This window comes from Asterias rubens, chromosome 15 (genome assembly GCF_902459465.1).
Source record: "Asterias rubens chromosome 15, eAstRub1.3, whole genome shotgun sequence".
In the NCBI taxonomy this organism is placed as follows: domain Eukaryota; kingdom Metazoa; phylum Echinodermata; class Asteroidea; order Forcipulatida; family Asteriidae; genus Asterias; species Asterias rubens.
The window spans coordinates 14490178-14510814 of NC_047076.1; the positions used below are offsets into that span (position 1 = coordinate 14490178).

At 37.3% G+C, this 20637-nt stretch overlaps 1 protein-coding gene across 2 annotated transcripts; it reads left to right on the plus strand.

The window, feature by feature from the left end:
• The first annotated feature begins 5233 nt into the window (after positions 1-5233).
• Positions 5234-15767, plus strand: LOC117300345 (sphingomyelin phosphodiesterase 4-like). 2 transcript variants are annotated; one of them, XR_004520163.1, is made up of 7 exons: positions 5234-5268; positions 7546-7629; positions 9024-9433; positions 9978-10159; positions 10718-10966; positions 12526-12643; positions 13916-15767. XR_004520163.1 is itself a non-coding variant. In XM_033784108.1 (7 exons), the coding sequence occupies exons 3-7, from the start codon at positions 9121-9123 to the stop codon at positions 13921-13923; spliced, it is 567 nt and encodes a 188-aa protein (XP_033639999.1). In that variant the 5' UTR covers positions 5234-5268; positions 7546-7629; positions 9024-9120; the 3' UTR covers positions 13924-15767. The 2 variants fall into 2 exon arrangements, 1 of the variants encoding a protein (XP_033639999.1); XM_033784108.1 differs by having other exon boundaries at positions 9024-9130.
• The last annotated feature ends 4870 nt before the right edge of the window (positions 15768-20637 follow it).

A 20637-nucleotide genomic window follows, 5' to 3' on the forward strand; every position in this document is an offset into this window, starting at 1 on the left:
TCTGTGTTGTTTTATGTGTAAGTTTTACAGCCAAAAATGCACTTAATTGGATGCAACTCAAGTTGAGTTACATCCTTTTGTGGCATTTGAAGCTGTGTATTTTGATAACACATTCACAGTTGAGCTGAAGGTTTGTCTGTTGAGCTGAAGGTTTGTCTGGGCAATTATTTGTCAGACCAAAAGTCATAACTCTCATCTCAGGACTAAAACCACTGATTTGTAGGATTCAAGTTTGAATTCATGCTATTCAAGTAAAGTGGCCCGGGTTTCTTGTTGATTAAAGGCAAAGCAAAAAAATTCTTGGTTGCAATAGACATGGGATCACGTATTTGGTAATAATGTGTACATTCAAGATCAGTCAATTCCTGCAGTTACATGTAAGTCTGCTTTTTCTTAGTGTTTCTCATTGGTGTTGTTGGTAGCACAAGAACAAGAACAGACTTCATTGTACAATGTGTACATGTACATTGAGCAAGGCATTTTAGGATGAGAGAATTGTTGTGAGATAGTCTACACCTTATAACACAATCCAATAGGACTGTGTGTACAGATTTCTGCTTGTCTGTGTGTACTTATAACACTTATTAGTGCTAGACATTTTTAGGGGGTTTGTGTGTTTGTGATTTTTGTTTGGACAGTGTTATTGGGTGGTTTAGGACACAAGCTACTTCAAATGTCGTTGAAGCCTCCATTGTTTGTGCATGAAATTGAGTTGACTACATAATACTCCTAATGGTATCATTGAAAATAACCCATCATCGGTTACTCATGATGGTTACATCAGCTTGCACAGTGAACTTTGACCAATTGGATACCCCTGTCTGCTTCTTGACCCATCTGGTACAGTGAACTTTGACCTATCATGGGTTACCACTGATGGTTACATGAGCTTGTACAGTGAACGTGATGCATCATGGGATACCCCTGTCAGCTTCAGCTTGTACAATGAACTTAACCCATCATGGGTTATCCCTCTCAGCTTGTACAATGAACTTAACCCATCATGGGTTATCCCTCTCAGCTTGTACAATGAACTTTGACCCATCATGGGTTACTCGACCTACAGTAAGGCACAGTGTCCCCAATCTAACTTGATGTTTGTTACTGCTGTATTAAAAGATGTTTGTTATTTTTATTTGATAGTATAGATGGTTTGAATGAATTTTCCCCAAAAACACAACCATCATTGTATTCAATGTATATATCATTTTGTGCTTTTTTTATTCAACTATATAATCTAGTTCCAAGTTAACTGAAACTGAGAAACCCTTGTATTTCAGTGTCCATGATTTATTTTAGGCTGCTTTTCTGAATGGCGCTTAATAATCTGTACTGTTGCATTATCTTGATTTGTTTTTGACACAACCAACTGATTAGAAATAAAGTATAGAACAGGGCCCAATTTCATGGCTCTGCTTTACGTATGCACAGAATCAGCACTTAAGGAAGCAAGGAATTATGTGCTTACAGCAAGCGTATTTCACAAGTTCGCAGCGAATTTTGGCTTCTGCCCATGCATACTCCACATTACATACATGTAGGCATTCTACACTTACAGGTCTAGCGCAGAAGTTTGCGCTAGCATGTAAGCGGGGAATCGTGATTGTCATCAGCGCATATTTTTGCGGTAAGCAGAGCCATGAAATAGGGGCCAGATACTTTCTATCATTGTGCTACATCACTCAACATACAAGTTATACAACAATGTACATAATTGCTTTTCTCCAGAAGACGATCAGAGCATACTGATCGAAACGTCCAGTTGAAAACCAACAGTTCTTTTCAGAACCACCCCAACTCATTAGAGATAGTCATTACATGGTGTTACTGCAAACCTTTCTATAATGTACATAATGAAATTTAAGGCAACATGTGTTCTTTAATTTATGCATGCTCTGGGCAAAGCCTTTCCACCACAAACAAACAAAACTTTAATACCAAAGAAATCAATTATTGATCCGTTTTCTTCTTATTATTATTGCACTGGACCAACTGTACAAAATTTGGTTTTATTTGTTTTTATTTTTTAGAAGAAATTTTGAGTGATGTGTACAATGCAGTTTTAATTGTTTTAATATCTGAGAAAAAAAAGGAGTAGGAAATGGACTGATAAACATTGTTGTTATGTGAGAACAATGGAAAATGTCCCTTACATTAAAGGGCAACTTAGTATGATTGTCATACGAGAGATCGTTTACAGGAACAAGACCAATTGCTAAGTTTACTTGTAAAGATATGAATGTATGATAAGACCAAACAGACGTGAAATGGAATGACCCTTAAATGTAAGAAGAGCAATCAGGGCATCATCAACACCTGGGCCCAATTTCATAGAGCTGCTAAGACAACATTTTGCTAAGCTTGAAATTTCTTCCCAGATAAAAACAGGATTACCAGCCAAATTTCCATTTGTTACACAGTGCTTGTTACTGGTATTCAGCTTTTGTTTGCTTATCCTGAAAAACACATGGAAATTTGGTTGGTAAACCTGTTTTTATCAAGGAAGAAATATCATGCTAAGCAAATTTTTGTGCTTAGCAGCTCTATGAAATTGGGCCCTGTTGGTTTAACTGGATTCAGAGTTTGAACTGGCTTTAATAGTCGGATTTTGTTGAGAATTCTCTTTTAATTTGACGCGTCAATTGTATCTTCTGAATGTTGATTTCAGTATTTGGAATTCTCAAGATAGTTGTATATCTTGAGGATTTGGCAAAAGTTAAGAAGAGAATCAAACGTTCATTTACAAATTTGTTGAAAAGATATGACTGATATGAAAGATATGATTGATGATTTAGTGAATTGATACATGAAAGGTACATATAGGTGTACTTTAAACACAGTCTTTTCAAAATGTAATGTGTTAAATTGTTATGTTGGTAAAACCTATCCACCTACATCTACCCAACAAAGTTAACCCAGAGTGAAGGCGGAGTCAACTACAGCATTAAGGAAAACGATAACGATCACGGCGCAAAGAGAACGCATTCTATTGGTTGTATGAGTACGTGGAGCAATTAAACTCTTTAGGTCGTGATCGTTTTCGTTTTTCGTTATCGCTGCAGTGTGACTCAGCCTTTACAATGCTGATGGGCTGGAATGACTTTGTATATTATATAGTGTGAATGACCCAATTGACTGTGACATAACAAGTAGTCTAAAGTCCTATAAATAGTTGTTAAACATGTTAAATGAAGGAAATTCTTCATCTTTCTGGACAGATTCACAAAAGAAGGCAATGAATTTCATTTCAAGAATGAACCATGAATGATTTGACATATAAGGATCATTATAAAAGGCTTTGAGTGTGTGTGTGTGTTAAGTGATTTTGTTAATAAAAAAATAACATTTCAGTTGCTTTGTTTATACATTGATAAACATGTGCATCAGTGGTTGATATTGTGACATTGCTGTTTTAATAAATCCTTTCTTTGTAACAATTATAGCAAGAATTTTATTGTGCTACAAAGCATTTTAATTTCAAGTTAAATTTTTAAATGCCATAAAAGACAAAAGTCCTATTTTGTCCAATTAGTTTGAAAGTATGGTAGTTGTAAAGACAGCAAAAAAAGTAACTCGGCTGTTGTAAAAGCACCTATATTTTAAATGTTGTTACTCATATTCTAAAAATGAAAATACCAGGAGACGGACAATTTAATTACGATGATTTTGACACCTTGTGTGTTACAATCAGTCGAGTATTGTTGTCGCGGTAAGTGCTTACAAGTGAAAAGTGCTGATTTCCATTGTTGCAGTAACTCCTATTGACAAGAACAGCTTTTCAAAATTTCCACTATTAGCTTCACGCTGAATCAGAGAGATCAATCATGTCAATAGGAGTTACTGCAACATTGGAAATCGGCACTTTTCACCTGCAAGCACTATCCGCGACAGCAATACTTTGACCGATTGTAACACACAAGGTGTCAAAATCCCCGTAATAAAATTTGCTGTATCCTGGTATTTTCATTTTTAGATTATGAGTTACAAATTTAAAACTATAGGTGCTTTTACAACAGCTTAGTTACTTTTTTTGCTGTCTTTAGAACTAGAAAGCCAAAGTTAAGTTCTTTGGTTGAAAAATAAGTTTGAAAAAAACTGTACTTATATATCTTGAAGCAAAGGAAATAAATGACTGAATTGATCCGTATGATGTCTTTGTGTATGTGAAAGGTATATTTTTACATTGAGTATTAAATGCATTATCGCGATAAGCTCCCGCGATAAGCTCTCGCCGTAAAACGTGAGAAGATCTCATCAGTAATGTCAACATGACCCATAACAGCAAGAAAGCCTGGTCCACCATCAAGAGGCTGTCTGGCGACCCAACAAAGCCCAAATAGCACAACAACGTTTCTCCTGGTCAAGTTGCCCACTAGCTGCTTCTAAACGGTAAACGACTAAAGAGTCAGTTAATATATCACATGATTTCGGGCAAGCTTAGCTTGCCCCAAAGCATTTGACATAGCAATTCTCTCTATAGTAAGTCAAATTTAGCGAAGTCAGGAGGAAGACGTCACAGTCTGAGAAGTGTTAACGCGTTATGCTTCTTTTGAGATTTATGTCGCCAAAACTCTGCAGCGAATCTTAATGGGGTTGTCAGTTTAGATGACGGATGGTTCTGCGAGGGTAATGATATTATTTGGTCTCATCTGCCTTTGCGTCGGCTTTGAGGACGGTTGTGATCCCCTTGGTATGGGCCGACTCTTGCCGAAAACTATGTTTGGCTGAAAACTACTAATATCTTCGTAGAACCATGCATCTACCGCAATAACAAAAACTTTCTACCACACAGGAAGCTGAATAATACACAACCTGAGAAGCGTTACCAAAATTGTCAACTTGTTAACATTATAAATACTATAACATTATTACTCCAGGGCTTTTCCTGGCAAGGCAATATTAATGGTCAAAAAGGATCTCTATTCTCCCAAGCAAGGACCTGAACATTTTTCCGAGTTTGCTCCTCCCCCTCCCCTCCCCTCCCCTCCCCTCCCCTCCCCTCCCCTCTCCCCCCCCCCCCCCCCCCCTGGGGCCTAGGTGGCTTGGTATCCAGGGCCCATTATTTCGTAGAATTGTATGCTTAGCAGAAATAAGCTGGATACCACTCACAAGCTGTACATCTTTTTCTGATAAACCCCCCGAAATAGCTATTGGTCCCAGAATTAATAGGGCCCTGTTAATTACTGGCTAGCGCCCTCTGTAGACTAGTTTTGTTTAGTATTGCATGATCAATCCAAGATGGTGAACATCGCGGGAAGTACAAAATGAGTAAGTTGACAATTTTGACTGTAAATATCTGTGTAAAGTATTATTTATGAAGCAACTGAAGCACACAAGTCAAGCTATTCATTCCGCCGTCCGCCCAAGAGAAGCTACTTTTAAATGCGTTCTTTTTGGTTTGGTCTACACCTCTAAACTCTATCGTAGCGTCATACGTTATCGGAATCGACCCTCATATGTTTTCGGTCCCCAACTTTGATTCCCGCAAGCTGCACCGGTGACAGAAGCTATGCAGTTTACTCACTGTCTGTATTTTCATCAGGCTTAATCATGCTGAGAGTAAAATTTCCTGTCGTTGGTTATGCTCAAACATTTATAAAATGATTGATTTTTGGTACTAATCACTAGTGCCAGTACAGTAGTGCATTATTATTAATATTATGCCAACATAACATTCAAATGAGTCAAAGAAACATCATTCAACCAAAGTCCTTTATTAGAATCCAGAGATATCATAGGGCATGAAACTTTCATGCCTAATTATATCTCTGGATTCTAATATTTTTGCTACTTTATAAGAATCCAGAGTCAGAGATATCATAAGGCATGAAACTTTCATGCCTTACTTAAGTTATTTATGATATCTCTGGATTCTAATATTTTGGCTACTTTATTAGAATCCAGAGATATCATAAGGCATGAAACTTTCATGCCTTATGATATCTCTGGATTCTTATATAGTAGCCATAATGCCTCAGGACAAAAATGTAATTAAATTTGTTAAGTAGTAATTGAAACATATTTTTGATTTATTTTGCACGCCATACTAGCTTCTGAATATTCAATAAGGTGTGAAAACGTGACGTTGCTCCAATGTCCTGCATGCATAAGCACTGTTAATGGGGGACTGTCTCTCGCAAGGTAAAACCAAAACTTAAAAAATTTCAACACACCATGAAGTGTAAGTGTTATTGTTAAAAAATTGGATAGATGATTTGAAGAAGAAAAAAAAAAGAAGTTTTTGATTGTGAACAATTTTCCTGTTATCCTACTGAAAACACATGACACCAGGATATATTAGTCATTTTCTTCCTCAACGATTCAACAGCGCAGCCACACTATGCTCAAAACTAGGCTACATGCGATTTCCTTGTCTTCTCATGACTCTTGAAATGAAAAGTGGAACTTGTTGCAATATGCATAAAGTTGTTTATTGACCTTTGACCTTTCTGGGCCTCAACAAAAGCATTTGCACCATTATTGTCTTTGCTTTGTTTGTGACGAGTATACTATAACTATACAAACACAATGTAGCTCTGTGTGTGGGCGTGGCACTGTGCTGTTCTGGGCCCAATTTTATAGAGCTGCTAAGCATAAAAATTTGCTAATCATGAAATGTCTTTCTTGATAAAAACAAGATTACCATCAAAATTTCCACGTAATTTTCAGGATAAGCAAACAACAGCTAAATATACCAGTAACAAGCAATTATACTAATGCAACAAATGGAAATTTGTTTGGGAATCCTGTTTTTATTAAGGAAGAAATTTCATGCTTAGCAAATTTTTGTGCTTAGCAGCGCTAAGAAATTGGGCCCTGCTGACCGCTGACCGAGTGCTGTGGAGGCCACCAACAGAACAACAACATTCAATTAATTGGCATTGGACAGAATAGATTTGTTTGGCTTTGGTTTGGTTTGGTGTTGAAATAAAAAAAAAATTATATGAAAGAATCAGATTCAGCCGGGCTAATCCTTTATTAAAGTTTAAAATAATTCAACTTGGTCTTGATGGATACAAACAATATAAAAACTTGCAACATTTGCTGTTGTTTCTTGTTTTGGATAACTTTTCGTATAGCGCCACCTCTTTTTCTATTATTTTTACAAGAATGGAAACTCATTGAGGTAAATTAGATACTATATTATTCATATCAAATAAAAAAGTGGTGGAGCCATGTGGAACTTTTGGAACTTTTGGAACTTTTTCTTTGTTTAAGTTGTTTGGCAAATCAGAAGAAAGCTCCTTATCTTATTGAGTGAATTTGGTTATAATTTATAAATCTTTGTGAGTGCGAAAAGTAAAATGGTTGAATATTTCGATACACTGGTTATTGAGGCTTCTATCACAGTATCGGCCAAAGAATGGTGCTTTTTTAGGAAAAACCTTCAGTTTGTATTGAGAGGTGTTTTTTTTTCAGAGAAAGTTAATACTTTTTTAAAAAGTTCAAAAGTGAACCTTCAACCTCAAAGCAGATATCCTTCAGGTAAAACACTGTGCCACTTTATAATTTTCTTAACCAGATAAAATTATTTTATTTTCACAGAGTGGAGTATTAGATACATTTAATAAACCACTGAGACATAGATGTGAAGATATTGCAGACTTTATTCATAAATTATCAAGCAAGGTCAGTCATATTTTAGTTTTTTAATTTAGATAATTAGATAATTTGATATTAAAATGTAATGTGTGAACACTGAAATTATATTTATTTGTTGTGGAAAACGCTAGCTGTCATGTCCCAAGCATTGTGACTGGTGTACACTAAGTCTTTAAGAGAAGATATTTATTGTAGTACTAGAAGTCTTCCAATCATTAGTGACAGCTTAAACGGACACGATGCCTTGGATCAATTGAGTTGGTCCATAAAAATCGTTTGAAACCATTTGTTACTAATTCGATATTGTTAGAAAGATATTTTAAAAGTAGAATGATCCACGTAAACATGCTTCGAAATTGCGTGGTTTTCCTTTTACACAAATTTGTGCGAATCAACACGGTCGGCCATTTTATGGAGTCAAAAACTTGACTCCACAAAATGGCGCGCTGTGTGAGGTATCAAAATCAAGCATCTTAAAGCACACAACTTGTGCGACAAGGGTGTTTTTCCTTTCATTATTAGCATGCAACATCGACGACCAATTGAGTTCAAATTTGCACAGGTTTGTTATTTTATACATATATTGAGATACACTAAGTGAGAAGACTGGTCTTTGACAATTACCAAAGGTGTCTAGTGCCTTTAACTGATTTAATATTAATAGTTGATACAACTACATTGTAAACAATTCAACTAAGTGAGCAAAATATAGCTGATACATGTATTAAGCTTATAAGCTTAAGCATGTTAAGCCAAATACTGATACAAATTGTGGAGGCATTGTGACATCAATTTCAAACTGTTATTTACTTGTGACATGACGGTATGCATGGCTCTTGCATGATATCACTAATAAAAAAATGCAACATTTATTAATGTGATGGGAAGCTGTGACTGCATGTGCATCTTTGCTTTCAATACTTTTGTTTTTGTTGTATAGTGACTTAGTGTGACATTTGGTTGTGTTTTGAGTTTCAATTTTTTAGGGAAACTTTTAGTGCATTGTTTTATACGCAAGATCAAGAAGCCCTTGATAATCATCAAACAGAAAAGAAAATATTGGTAACAAACTTTTCCTTATTGTATACTGTATACTCAATGCTTACCGGAGTCTTGTGAAAAATATCACAGGTATTTTACTCTGTTGGGATTCGAACCCACGACCCTTGCAATTCTAGAGCAGTGTCTTACCAACTAGACTACCAAGATTGCCTGGTAGCTAGAGGCAGTTCGAAAACTATGTTTGGGCAGCGGGTACGGCAATGATATAACGTTGATCGATAGAATATAAAAAACTTGATCTTAACACAAGAGACTTCTGTACACAAATTCAATTAAAATGTTGAAAATATTTCTCTGTTTCAAATTATGAAAACATGATAACAACAGTTTCAGGTTAAGAGTGATTTGTTTGAATGCAGGTACTCCAGTGAGTTACAGCACAACCAACTATTCCGTAGTGAGGTCACTGGTAGTAAACATCATCAACCTTTACTCAATCTCAACCAATCATCACAGATGGAGTCAGGTAGTCGAGAAACATGGCGTAGTGAGATACTTCTACAAGCATTGGGAGAGCTCTGGTTAAATCAGAATATGCTACATATGGAACATAATAATTATGCTGTGAAATTTTTCAGAATTATAGCTTATTCACTTGATTAAGTTTGGGCTTAAAACACCATTGGAGCAGACGAGCAAATGTTCAACATTTACAGTTGAGTTATATCCAGCCATGGCGCTATGTAGATCAATCTGTAGAAACAGAAAGATCTCCAAGAGGTAACATGAGAGAAACTCAGAAGGACAAACCAATACAAGAAGAAAGATGGTAAGAGACTAAGGCATTGATTGGACATTGAAGTACTTTGTGAGAGACCTACATAGTTAGTGATACAGTTGAAAAAGAACCCAGTGCACTTATTGAAAAGAGAAGGGGTTCGCCCTAGTGTTCGTGGCTGTGATTGCTGAATGCGCCGTAGCACCATTTAAACCAATACATGGTGCTAAGGATTAGGAAAAAACACTCTTGTCGCACAAACTTTGTGCTTTCAGATTCTTGATTTCGAGACCTTAGCTGAGGTGTACAAAATCAAATTCAATTTTGTGTGTGAGAAATAACTTCTTTCTCAAAACGTCGCTACTTCAGAGGTAGCCGTTTCCAACAATGTTTTAAACTGTCAACATCCTTCCATTGAGCGCTAACAAGTAAGATAGCTAACAATTATTTTGAGCAAATTACCATAAATATCCAGTGCCTTTAACTGTTAATCAAGCCCTTGTGATTCCAGTGCAATTTGTTTATTGATATGTATTATCATCTTCCTGGCCATCTCATTCATATATTTCATATCCTATTATATTCCTCTTACTAGCCAAGAGAAGTCTTTATGAGGATTATGGTTCACCACATCATGGCCACTCTGCTTCATATGGAAGTAGTTTCCTGACCCCTAAGCCTAATCCATCTGTACCTGACTTGGGCTCCCAAGTAGCTGAGCTTGAGACCCCTGGATTCATGTATACACTACTGTTCAGCAATGATGTCAAAGCTCTGGTAAGTTTTAGGGTTCAATGAGTTCATGTTTCTTATACTCAAACAAAAATTGATTTATAACTACATTTTTACCTAGTCAGTTTTCCTTGTGGCTCATCATGTATAATAGGCTGAATATAGAAATGCTGTGTTTCTTTTATTCAGATTTGTTGAACCAAAAACAAGGGTTTTCTTTGTTCATTAAGAAACCATGTATGCTCATGTTCACCAAAAGTTTTACAAAAAGTTGATCTTAACATGGTTTGTCCCTGGGTGCCTTGCATGGCTTAATCGTTGTTTCTTGTGTAACGAAGGTCAGTGATCTGCACCAGTCAACACGAAGACACCCGTCTCAAAAAGACAATCCTTTCGAGCAATGAGACCCAATAAACACACATCGTTGTATCTTTCAGGGTTATTCCTTTATGAAAACCAAGCTTGTTATCATACTTGCTGTGGAATCATATGTTCTTAATTTGTTCAAATAAGGGCACCTTCAAAATTAAGTTTTCTCCTGTTTACCTTGCACAAATAATCATGCCAACAATTCAATTGAATATTTTTCTAAAACTTTGCTAGATTGAAAGATTGGTACAGAATGTTCACCAAGCTCAGATCACAGTATCCAACTTAAGTTGCACACCAGTCACCAATGATGGAGAGGGCTATTTGTCTTGGTTTTCACAAAGTACCTTCAGTGACCCAACATCTACAGGTCAAAGGTCACAGGGTCATCTTCAGCTGCAGGATGCTATTGGTCCAGTAGATGCCAACAAGTTGTGCAGATACTTGGAATATACAAAGGATTATCTTTCCAAAGTGTTTCAGGTATTTAAATGTATTCAATTGTTTTGGATACTGTATGCCGTTCCATCATGTCAAACTGCATTACAGAAGCTTTGTTGCAAACAGGTAACTTTAACATTGTGGCGTGTTATGGCCTGGCGGTTGGGAGCGCCGGATTCGGGCTCTGGTGTTTGATCAGCAGAGTGTGGGTTTGAATCTCGGTCAAGACACTTGCTACATAAAGTTGGGGAGGGAGTGCTTTTTGCTCTACCAGCTAGGCTTCTGATTGAGGATACCTAAGCCTATGTAACATCCGTATGGACTGTAAAGGGGGTAACCCTGTTTCAGCCCTAAGAATAGGTGGCAACACCTGCTGGAAGAACAAATAATTGTAGCCCACACCTTGAAGTGGCCTTCAGGCCTTGTGTGTCTGGCGAATTGCATAACAAAAAACAATAAAATATTTGTGTCTTTAATCTCATACAACACAGAGTATAAGGCCTCCTTGCCGTAACTTTTGAACACATTACTAAAGTGCAGTTTTCAAGCAGTGTAATGAGAATCAATGATTTGTGGTTTTGCAGGTAAATGTTCACCTCATGTCGTGTAAACATCTCCACCATCCAAGATGGCGTAACCCCAAACAACCTTAACAATAGAGGGCGTACTTGTATTTAACCAAGGACACAACAGCCTTTCAATGCCATATTGAACTTTGACAGTATTTAAGACCAATTTTTTCTCTGGTTTGAACTTCGGTGAGGTCTTACATCGAATCTAATTTGTTGAATATCTTATAGAAGAGTTCCGGTAACACCATGTAATAACAATCTCTAAATGAGTTGGGGTGGTTCTGAAAAGAACCGTGGATTAACTTGACGTTTCGATCAGTATAATCTGATCGTCTTCTGGAGAATGCTGGACTCTGATGCTGCATGCTGCTTAAGTACTGGGCGGCGGATCAGCGGTGATGCACGAAGGCGTGAAATAGAGGCGGGAAGTGAACTCGATGATGCGTAGTGAAACCTGCTGTGGAGCCTTGGGTGGTATGTGGGGGGTGTGTGCTCACTGAACGTGTCAGTAGGAACAAGCACAGGGGATAGTGAGGGTGTGGGGCCTAGGGGACTGAGGGTATAGAAGACCCAAAGCAGTCTAATGGTTGGGGGCGTAGGGGGTGACCGTGGATATAGAAGATCCATTGGTCTGGAGGAGGGGGAGCCAGATGTCGCTGATGTGGAAGCCGATGTCTTGGGGTACGGTGTCATGCTTGTGGATCTCGATGGCCTCTCTGATGCGTCTAGGGTGCCACGCCTGGATTGGAGCGATGATTTCTGCTGCTTCCCAGTTCACTCGGTGGTCAGTGATGTGGGAATGCCTTCGTGCATCACCGCCCAGTACTTAAGCAGCATGCAGCATCAGAGTCCAGCATTCTCCAGAAGACGATCAGAGCATGCTGATCGAAACGTCAAGTTAATCCACGGTTCTTTTCAGAACCACCCCAATTCATTTAGAAATTGTTATTACATGGTGTTACCGCAAACTCTTCTATATCTTATATCCACCATGCAAAGTTTCAAATCCTACTTGTTTAATATCCATAGATGATGAATAAACTACGAAAGTTTGAGATCGCATACCGAGGTGACCCAGAACTTCAGCCAATCAGAAGCTTTGATTGTTCGCAAGCTGTATGCACTCTCGTCAAACTTCAACACTACGGTAAGATTGATTTGATGATTATTTGACTGATCTGACAGGTCGATTTTCAAAACTTGTTATTTAAATTATTATTCACTGAAACCAACAAATAACAATGTCGAAATAATAATAACAGACAGTTACACAGGATAGCGTTGGCAAATTTGACCATCAATGCATGGTGCGTTGACATACCAGAGTCATCAGGTCATCTATTTCATTCCTTAAACTATCTCGGGAGCTACTAATGAGCTAGCAATGTGTACTGTCAAGTATGTTGTTCAATTAAACTTAATTTAAATATAAGAACCCTGCCTGACCGCGCAGAAACCCATTTAACTTGGTGTCTGGGATCAATTAAAGTCAAGGGTCATGCTTACGAGTCTTAATATTGGAATTTAGAACCAACACCCAAACTATTGTTCTAGGGGATTTAGAACCAACACCCAACCTATTGTTCTAGAAGATTTAGAACCAACACCCAACCTATTGTTCTAGGGGATTTAGAACCAACACCCAACCTATTGTTCTAGGGGATTTAGAACCAACACCCAACCTATTGTTCTAGGGGATTTAGAACCAACACCCAACCTATTGTTCTAGGGGATTTAGAACCAACACCAAACCTATTGTTCTAGGGGATTTAGAACCAACACCCAACCTATTGTTCTAGGGTTAGGCCTATTGGCAATGTTGTGCCAGTAACTATAATCCTCATTTAAATGTTCTGGAGGGTGTGACGGAGAGATTTAAAGGCAGTGGACACTATTGGTAATTACTCAAAATGATTATCATCATAAAACCTTTCTTGATTATGAGTAATGGGGAGAGGTTGATGGTATAAAATATTGTGAGAAACAGCTCCCTCTGAAGTGACGTAGTTTTCGAGAAAGAAGTAATTTTCCACGAATTTGATTTTGAGACCTCAAGTTTAGAATTTGAGGTCCCGAAATCAAGCATCAGAAAGCACACAACTTCGTGTGACAATGGTGTTTTTTTCTTTCATTATTATCTCACAAATTCGACGACCGATTGAGCTCAAATTTTCACAGGTTTGTTATTTTATGCTTATGTTGAGATACACCAACTGTGAAGACTAGTCTTTGACAATTACCAATAGTGTCCACTGTCTTTAAAGTGAAAAGTAATGAGGGAATGAATCTATCTAATCAGATTGTACCGTTTGGTTAGTTGTTCAAACTGCTATGGAACAAACTTTCTTCATTGTACAGTCTACTTCAATTTGAGAACCAAACTAAAACCATGTGCTTTTGTGTTTTTTCATGTATTTAGTTTGGTGATAAAGTCTTTGAGGTATATCATCGAGCAGATTTCAGTGGAGCTTTAGCTAAGCAGATCTTCACTGCACGTACATCAATCCCAACCCATAGACAGACAGCCATTCCAACGCCCCCATACCGTGCCTCCCCTCAACAACAAACATGCAATCCAAGATTGAGTCTTCGTTTTCTAGCTAATTACTACACTCTAGCTAAGCTGGTACTGCTCTCGCTGATTCTTTGGTTATTTATTGGCTTTGGACCTACTGGAATATTACTCACGCTAGTGTTCTTGACTGTGCTCTACATCTTTTTCAGCGGGGTGGTGTACACAGTTAGACAACATTCACACACACATGAGCATATTGAATAATATACAAGCACATGGTGCAGCCAACATGGATTCAGTTCGGTTATAAACCATTATAGACTTGACTCATTGTTGTACCTATAATGACTACCAAGGAGAACCCAGTCAAATGTCGGATGGATAAAGTGTGTATTTACACCAATGAAGGACTTGGTAAACTCTAGTTTGGAATCAGTACTCTACTGGGTACAATATATGTTTCACAATTGTCATCATGGAGGACTTTGACAAATTGAATTAGTTGACAAAACCTTAAAGTACATTGTAAATTGATTTGTGGAAGACTTGGTCAACTTTAATCATAAATTGCAGGGTTGAAACAATACACCAGTAAATGTTCACATCTAAACAGGGTTGAAATATAAGTTGCAATGTTTTGCACTGCGTTTAATTTCAACACTTTGCATGGTAATTGCATGGTAAAAAGTTATACTGGTAAATAAATACTCGGCTAAACATAAAACCACACTATGTCTCTTGGCAATGAGGTTTTGATTAAAATACACTAGGAAAAGTTGTATCAAAAAGAGTCAAGATCTTTGTATACAAAGTGCTGTCTTGCAACCATTTCAGTAAGAAACATCATTTTGTTATGAGGTGTTCCAGAAAATGCAACGATGTACACACAAACCGAGGTATACACATGCAAGTCACTCAATACTGACACGCAAACTAAGAATGAAAATTGTTACAACACTTTTAACAATAAACAAGTTTTGATCTCAGTGTATTGAAAGTTTTGATGTTAATCAATCCATGAAGTCTAGGCTATCTGAGGATTAAAGTACAACTTTTTGTTTAACATGTACATCCATGAAGATCGTATCTCAAAAGTATGCCATCTCAATGTTGCAACTGTCCATTACAGTTCAAAATTATACATAAAGATATTGGAACACACTTCTAGTGTGATAAGTCAATTGAAACACTATTTTCAAACAAGTATTACCCTGTCTCTCAGTTGTTTAATGATTTATTTCCAACTTTTATCTGTGGCATCCATCAAGTTAGCCGTCATATAAACCACAAAGTATATGTCATGTCAATGATAGGGTGTATTGAAATGCACAATGATGCAATTATTTTAGAATAACAAAATAAACTTGTAAATTATACCAGGTGTTGTAATTAATCTTCAATTACATTTTGTCTCATGAAAGTATGTTTGAAAGGGAAACATTTCACAAAGTGCCATCTTGCAACTCTTTTAAGGGAAAATAAACTTTGTAATAAAATATCTAAGAAACTGTGCTTATTCTGATACAACATGATCTCTGATGTAATGTAGTCAATCAAACTTGGCAATCGTTTTGCAGGCAAAGTAGTACTGCTTAGCACAAGTTTGCAATTCATTGAATAGTAATCTTCACATATGCAAAACAATTAAAGGGACAGACGGTTATTTACTCTGTCAAACAAAAATCTTAAAGGAACACGTTGCCTTGGATCGGTCGAGTTGGTCTTTGAAAAGCGTTTGTAACTGTTTGTTATAAAATGCATATGGTTGGAAAGATGTTTTAAAAGTAGAATACAATGATCCACACAAACACACGTCGAAATTGCACGGTTTTCCCTTTACCTCGTCGACGAACAAGGTCGGCCATTTGTGGGAGTCAAATTTTGACTCCCATAATAAAAAAATAAATAGCTGACCGTGTTACTTCGCAAAGTAAAATGAAAACCACGCAATTTCGAGGCAAATTTGTGTGGATCATTGTATTCTACTTTTAAAACATCTTTCCAACCATATGCAATTTATAACAAACTAAAATACTTGTATCCTGTTTACTGCGGTTAACTGCTGCTTAGCATAAACGTTTGAAGCAATATTGTCTTAAGCTTAAGCAGCTCTATGAAGTTATCATTATTGGTTTGTCGAATCTTAAACTCATCTGGAATCTATCATAGAGATGCTTAAGCACAATCAAATTATGCTAACAAGAAAAAGGGTTACCAACTAAAATACTATTTTATGTAAGATCTGTGACTGGTATCCTGCTTACTGCTGTTTACTGCTGCTTAGCATAAGCAATATTTTCTTTGGCTTAAGCAGCTCTATGAATTTGGGCAATGAAAATGAAGTTACCAAAACAAAATGTGGCAGGTTCCTGTGCTTTGGTTTGTTAAGTACTAGTTTCCACAAGTTGTAGGTAATAAACACAGTAAGCATTAAAGCCATTGGGCACTTTCGGTAAACAGTATTGTCCAAGGCCCACACTTCGTGTACCTCAAGTTATATATAAAATAACAAACCTGTGAAAATTTAGGCTCAATCGGTCATCGGAGTCGGGAGAAAATAACGGGAAAACCCACCCTTGTTTCCCCCTGTTTCGCAATGTCATGACATGTGTTTAAAATAAATCCGTAATTCTCGCTATCGAGAATTGATATTGTTTAAATGTTTTTTCAAAAAGTAAAGCATTTCATGGAATAGTATTCAAGATTTCACAATTACCTTCTGTAAACCCTGTAAATTATTAGTAAATCTGTGAGCTTTTAATTTTTGTTCTGTACCGAAAGTGTATAATGGCTTTAAAAAACAGATACTACTATGGAACCATACAAAAGATGGTTATTTTAGTACATTTTGTTAACAAATTAACAAATTTTCTTTTTCCTATTTTGAAGATTTCCGATTCAGTGCTCTTGGAACAAATGACAGTTGTATTCTGCTTTTACCTCTTGGTCCATCCACACCTCTGAAAAACAAAAACAGAAAACACAGTTAAAAATACCTATCAATATTAAACTCATATTATATTCAATAAACTTATTTGACAAATAAAAGCAATATAAATAGGATCACTGTCAAGTAAATGGTTTATTGTATAAAGATTTAATTAAATGGAAAGATTGCAAAAACATTTTCCCTAACAGTCCCCATTCCTTTATATCCAATACCAAAGTAGAGAATTTAAAAGGAGCTATACCAATCTTGTATAAAAGTCCAAACCATGTCATGTAGAGTTACATAAGAGAAAAGGATATTATATGAATATTCAAGTACGTACATAGAAAGTATCCTCACAAGTTTTGGTTTGTGTGAATATTCATGTAGGAGTTTGCATATTGATTAGTACGTTGCGTCATGAAATCTGCATCAGCACAATTTGTGAATACATTATTTAACACAAAGAGTAAGAATGTCTGGAATGAGGTGTGGCCTTTTGTGTGGATGTGAAGCGAAGTTGAAGGAGAGTGGATGCATCTTGACCACTTCTTGCCTTCATGAGTTGCTATGGACCCATTGGTTTTCACTGCAAGGCAGACCAAGTGGATTTGTCAATCTTAAACTAACCATGGAATATTAAGAGAAACCTGGGAGCATTAAGGATACCTAATGTGACTTTTTACCAGTGATCCAAGGCAAGACAAACATGTAAGTTAACTTAATTTTATTATACCATTTTCACCAGAGCCACAATATGCCTTCAGTTCTATCATGCCTTCAGTTCTATCATTCAACAAGATGTTTAGAGATACAAAAGCAATTGCATAAAATTTGGGACATCTGGTCCTGAAAGCTTGTTGGTGAAATCTTTATGCACTCTTGACTTACAATCCAGTTTAGAGCTATTATATTTGTATTCACTATGCATTGTATCAATAAACTGTTCCTTGCTCTAAGTTTTGTGATACTAGTGTGTCCATTTAGCACAACACTAATTGGTTTATGAGTTTTTAAAAAATGGTTCCTTGTCGCAATAAACTTATGAAGGATACGCTGGTAAAATCCATGTTTTAAAGTTCATAAAATGGTTTGACAAGGCTTGATTTGCGCTATATGTAAATGTGGCCGCGATGCGCGTGATCAACGCATACTGTACTGTCCTACTACGTCAAATCGTCGTCTACTCGCTTGAGCCGTCAACTCCCCACAGACTTGCCCCCAAACCGGCGTGTGTATTCGCCTTTGACCTACATTCTACACCAACATTACCTACAAGTTCAATCCACCTGCATGTACTGTTTACATTATACACCTGCATGTACATGTACTGTATACATAATACCACATGGACACATAATGTACATGCAGCTGCAGACGACCAAAACTTAGCTTTCCGTATCTGTGTTTTGATTGGTCAACCGAGGTGATCTCAGACCAATCCAAACAAACCCAGCTACGGTAACTTTCAGTCACTGCACTTACCCAATGATACATTTTATCCAATGGAATCACTGGATCTGAGTAGCAGTGACCTGTCTTTATCCTTGCGGTAAACTTAAAGACAAAAGCACTGTTGAAAATGCAAGATGGCGGCTGACGGCTTTGTAGTTTTACTAGAGATAGTTTGTTCACAAGAAAAAACTTTAAATTTCAACCGCAATTTAATACGAACTATTTAAAATTCTCTATACCTAATACTTTATAGTATATGGATTTTAAATGTATTTTGGAGGAGTTGCGGCGAGTTGACAGCACCAAGGCCCCAAGCGAGTTGACGGCGAGTTGGCGGTGAGTAGTTGGAATGTGCGTTGCTGACCAGTCGTTAAACCACGAACATTTTATTGCAGTTTTGTATACAACTAATCCTCAAATTACGAACCCATAAAAATGGTTGATGACGGAAAAAAAAGTATTATCAAGGGCAGAAATTAGCGGACAAAATATTATTCAATTTTTTTTCTTTTTAAGTTTTGAAAATCAATTGCATTAATGTTACAAGTTGGTTAGTCAAAAATGAAAATTGCAGGCGACCCAAAGTTTGACCCCCAAATAGAAACGTATACAGTTTCCGATGTTCACCTCCCGTGACAAAAAAAGCATCTCTCCAGATTTGTCTCCCTATCGTTTTATAGTTCCAGAATGATTCAAAAGCATAGCTGAAAGTTTTTATAAGTCCGGGCTTTTTTTTCAAGGCATATATTTGTTTTCTCCAATAATCACCACATGCCGTGTATTTCATGCATTAAATGTCCCAAATTTAGGGGGTGTGTCGGGTCTACTCCCTGGCCTCTAGCGTCGCTTTGAAAACCCACATAGCCCTAATTTTCGTACGAGAGGAAAGCCCTTGAAATTGTCCATCCATTGGTGCTAAACTTGTTAAGATTGGGCAATGATTTTGGGTAAAATTGACCCGTTGTACTTTTGATTTTCTCTGTGCACAAAAATCCCCTAGGGAGGCTTGTTGAGTTCGTTTCGGAGCACAGCCGCCTACTTTTAATTTTCGGTACCAAGAAGTCTGGAAGCCGCTCTAAAACTTTGAAATTTAAATTCAGGGACATGCCAGGATGACGCAAGTACAAACTGCGGCTCTCTATCGTTTTTAGTTCCAGAATGATTCAAAAGCATAGCTGAACGTTTTAATAAGTCCGGGCTTTTTTCTCAAGGCATATATTTGTTTTCTCCAATAATCACCACATGCCGTGTATTTCATGCATTAAATGTCCCAAATTTAGGGGGTGTGTCGGGTCTACTCCCTGGCCTCTAGCGTCGCTTTGAAAATCCACATAGCCCTAATTTTTGTACGAGAGGAAAGCCCTTGAAATTGTCCATCCATTGGTGCTAAACTTGTTAAGATTGGGCAATGATTTTGGGTGAAATTGACCCGTTGTACTTTTGATTTTCTCTGTGCACAAAAATCCCCTAGGGAGGCTTGTTGAGTTCGTTTCGGAGCACAGCCGCCTACTTTTAATTTTCGGTACCAAGAAGTCTGGAAGCCGCTCTAAAACTTTGAAATTTAAATTCAGGGACATGCCAGGATGACGCAGGTACAAACTGCGTCTCCCTATCGTTTTTAGTTCCAGAATGATTCAAAAGCATAGCTGAAAGTTTTTATAAGTCCGGGCTTTTTTTTCAAGGCATATATTTGTTTTCTCCAATAATCACCACATGCCGTGTATTTCATGCATTAAATGTCCCAAATTTAGGGGGTGTGTCGGGTCTACTCCCTGGCCTCTAGCGTCGCTTTGAAAATCCACATAGCCCTTATTTTTGTACGAGAGGAAAGCCCTTGAAATTGTCCATCCATTGGTGCTAAACTTGTTAAGATTGGGCAATGATTTTGGGTGAAATTGACCCGTTGTACTTTTGATTTTCTCTGAGCACAAAAATCCCGTAGGGAGGCTTGTTGAGTTCGTTTCGGAGCACAGCCGCCTACTTTTAATTTTCGGTACCAAGAAGTCTGGAAGCCGCTCTAAAACTTTGAAATTTAAATTCAGGGACATGCCAGGATGACGCAGGTACAAACTGCGTCTCTCTATCGTTTTATAGTTCCAGAATGATTCAAAAGCATAGCTGAAAGTTTTTATAAGTCCGGGCTTTTTTTTCAAGGCATATATTTGTTTTCTCCAATAATCACCACATGCCGTGTATTTCATGCATTAAATGTCCCAAATTTAGGGGGTGTGTCGGGTCTACT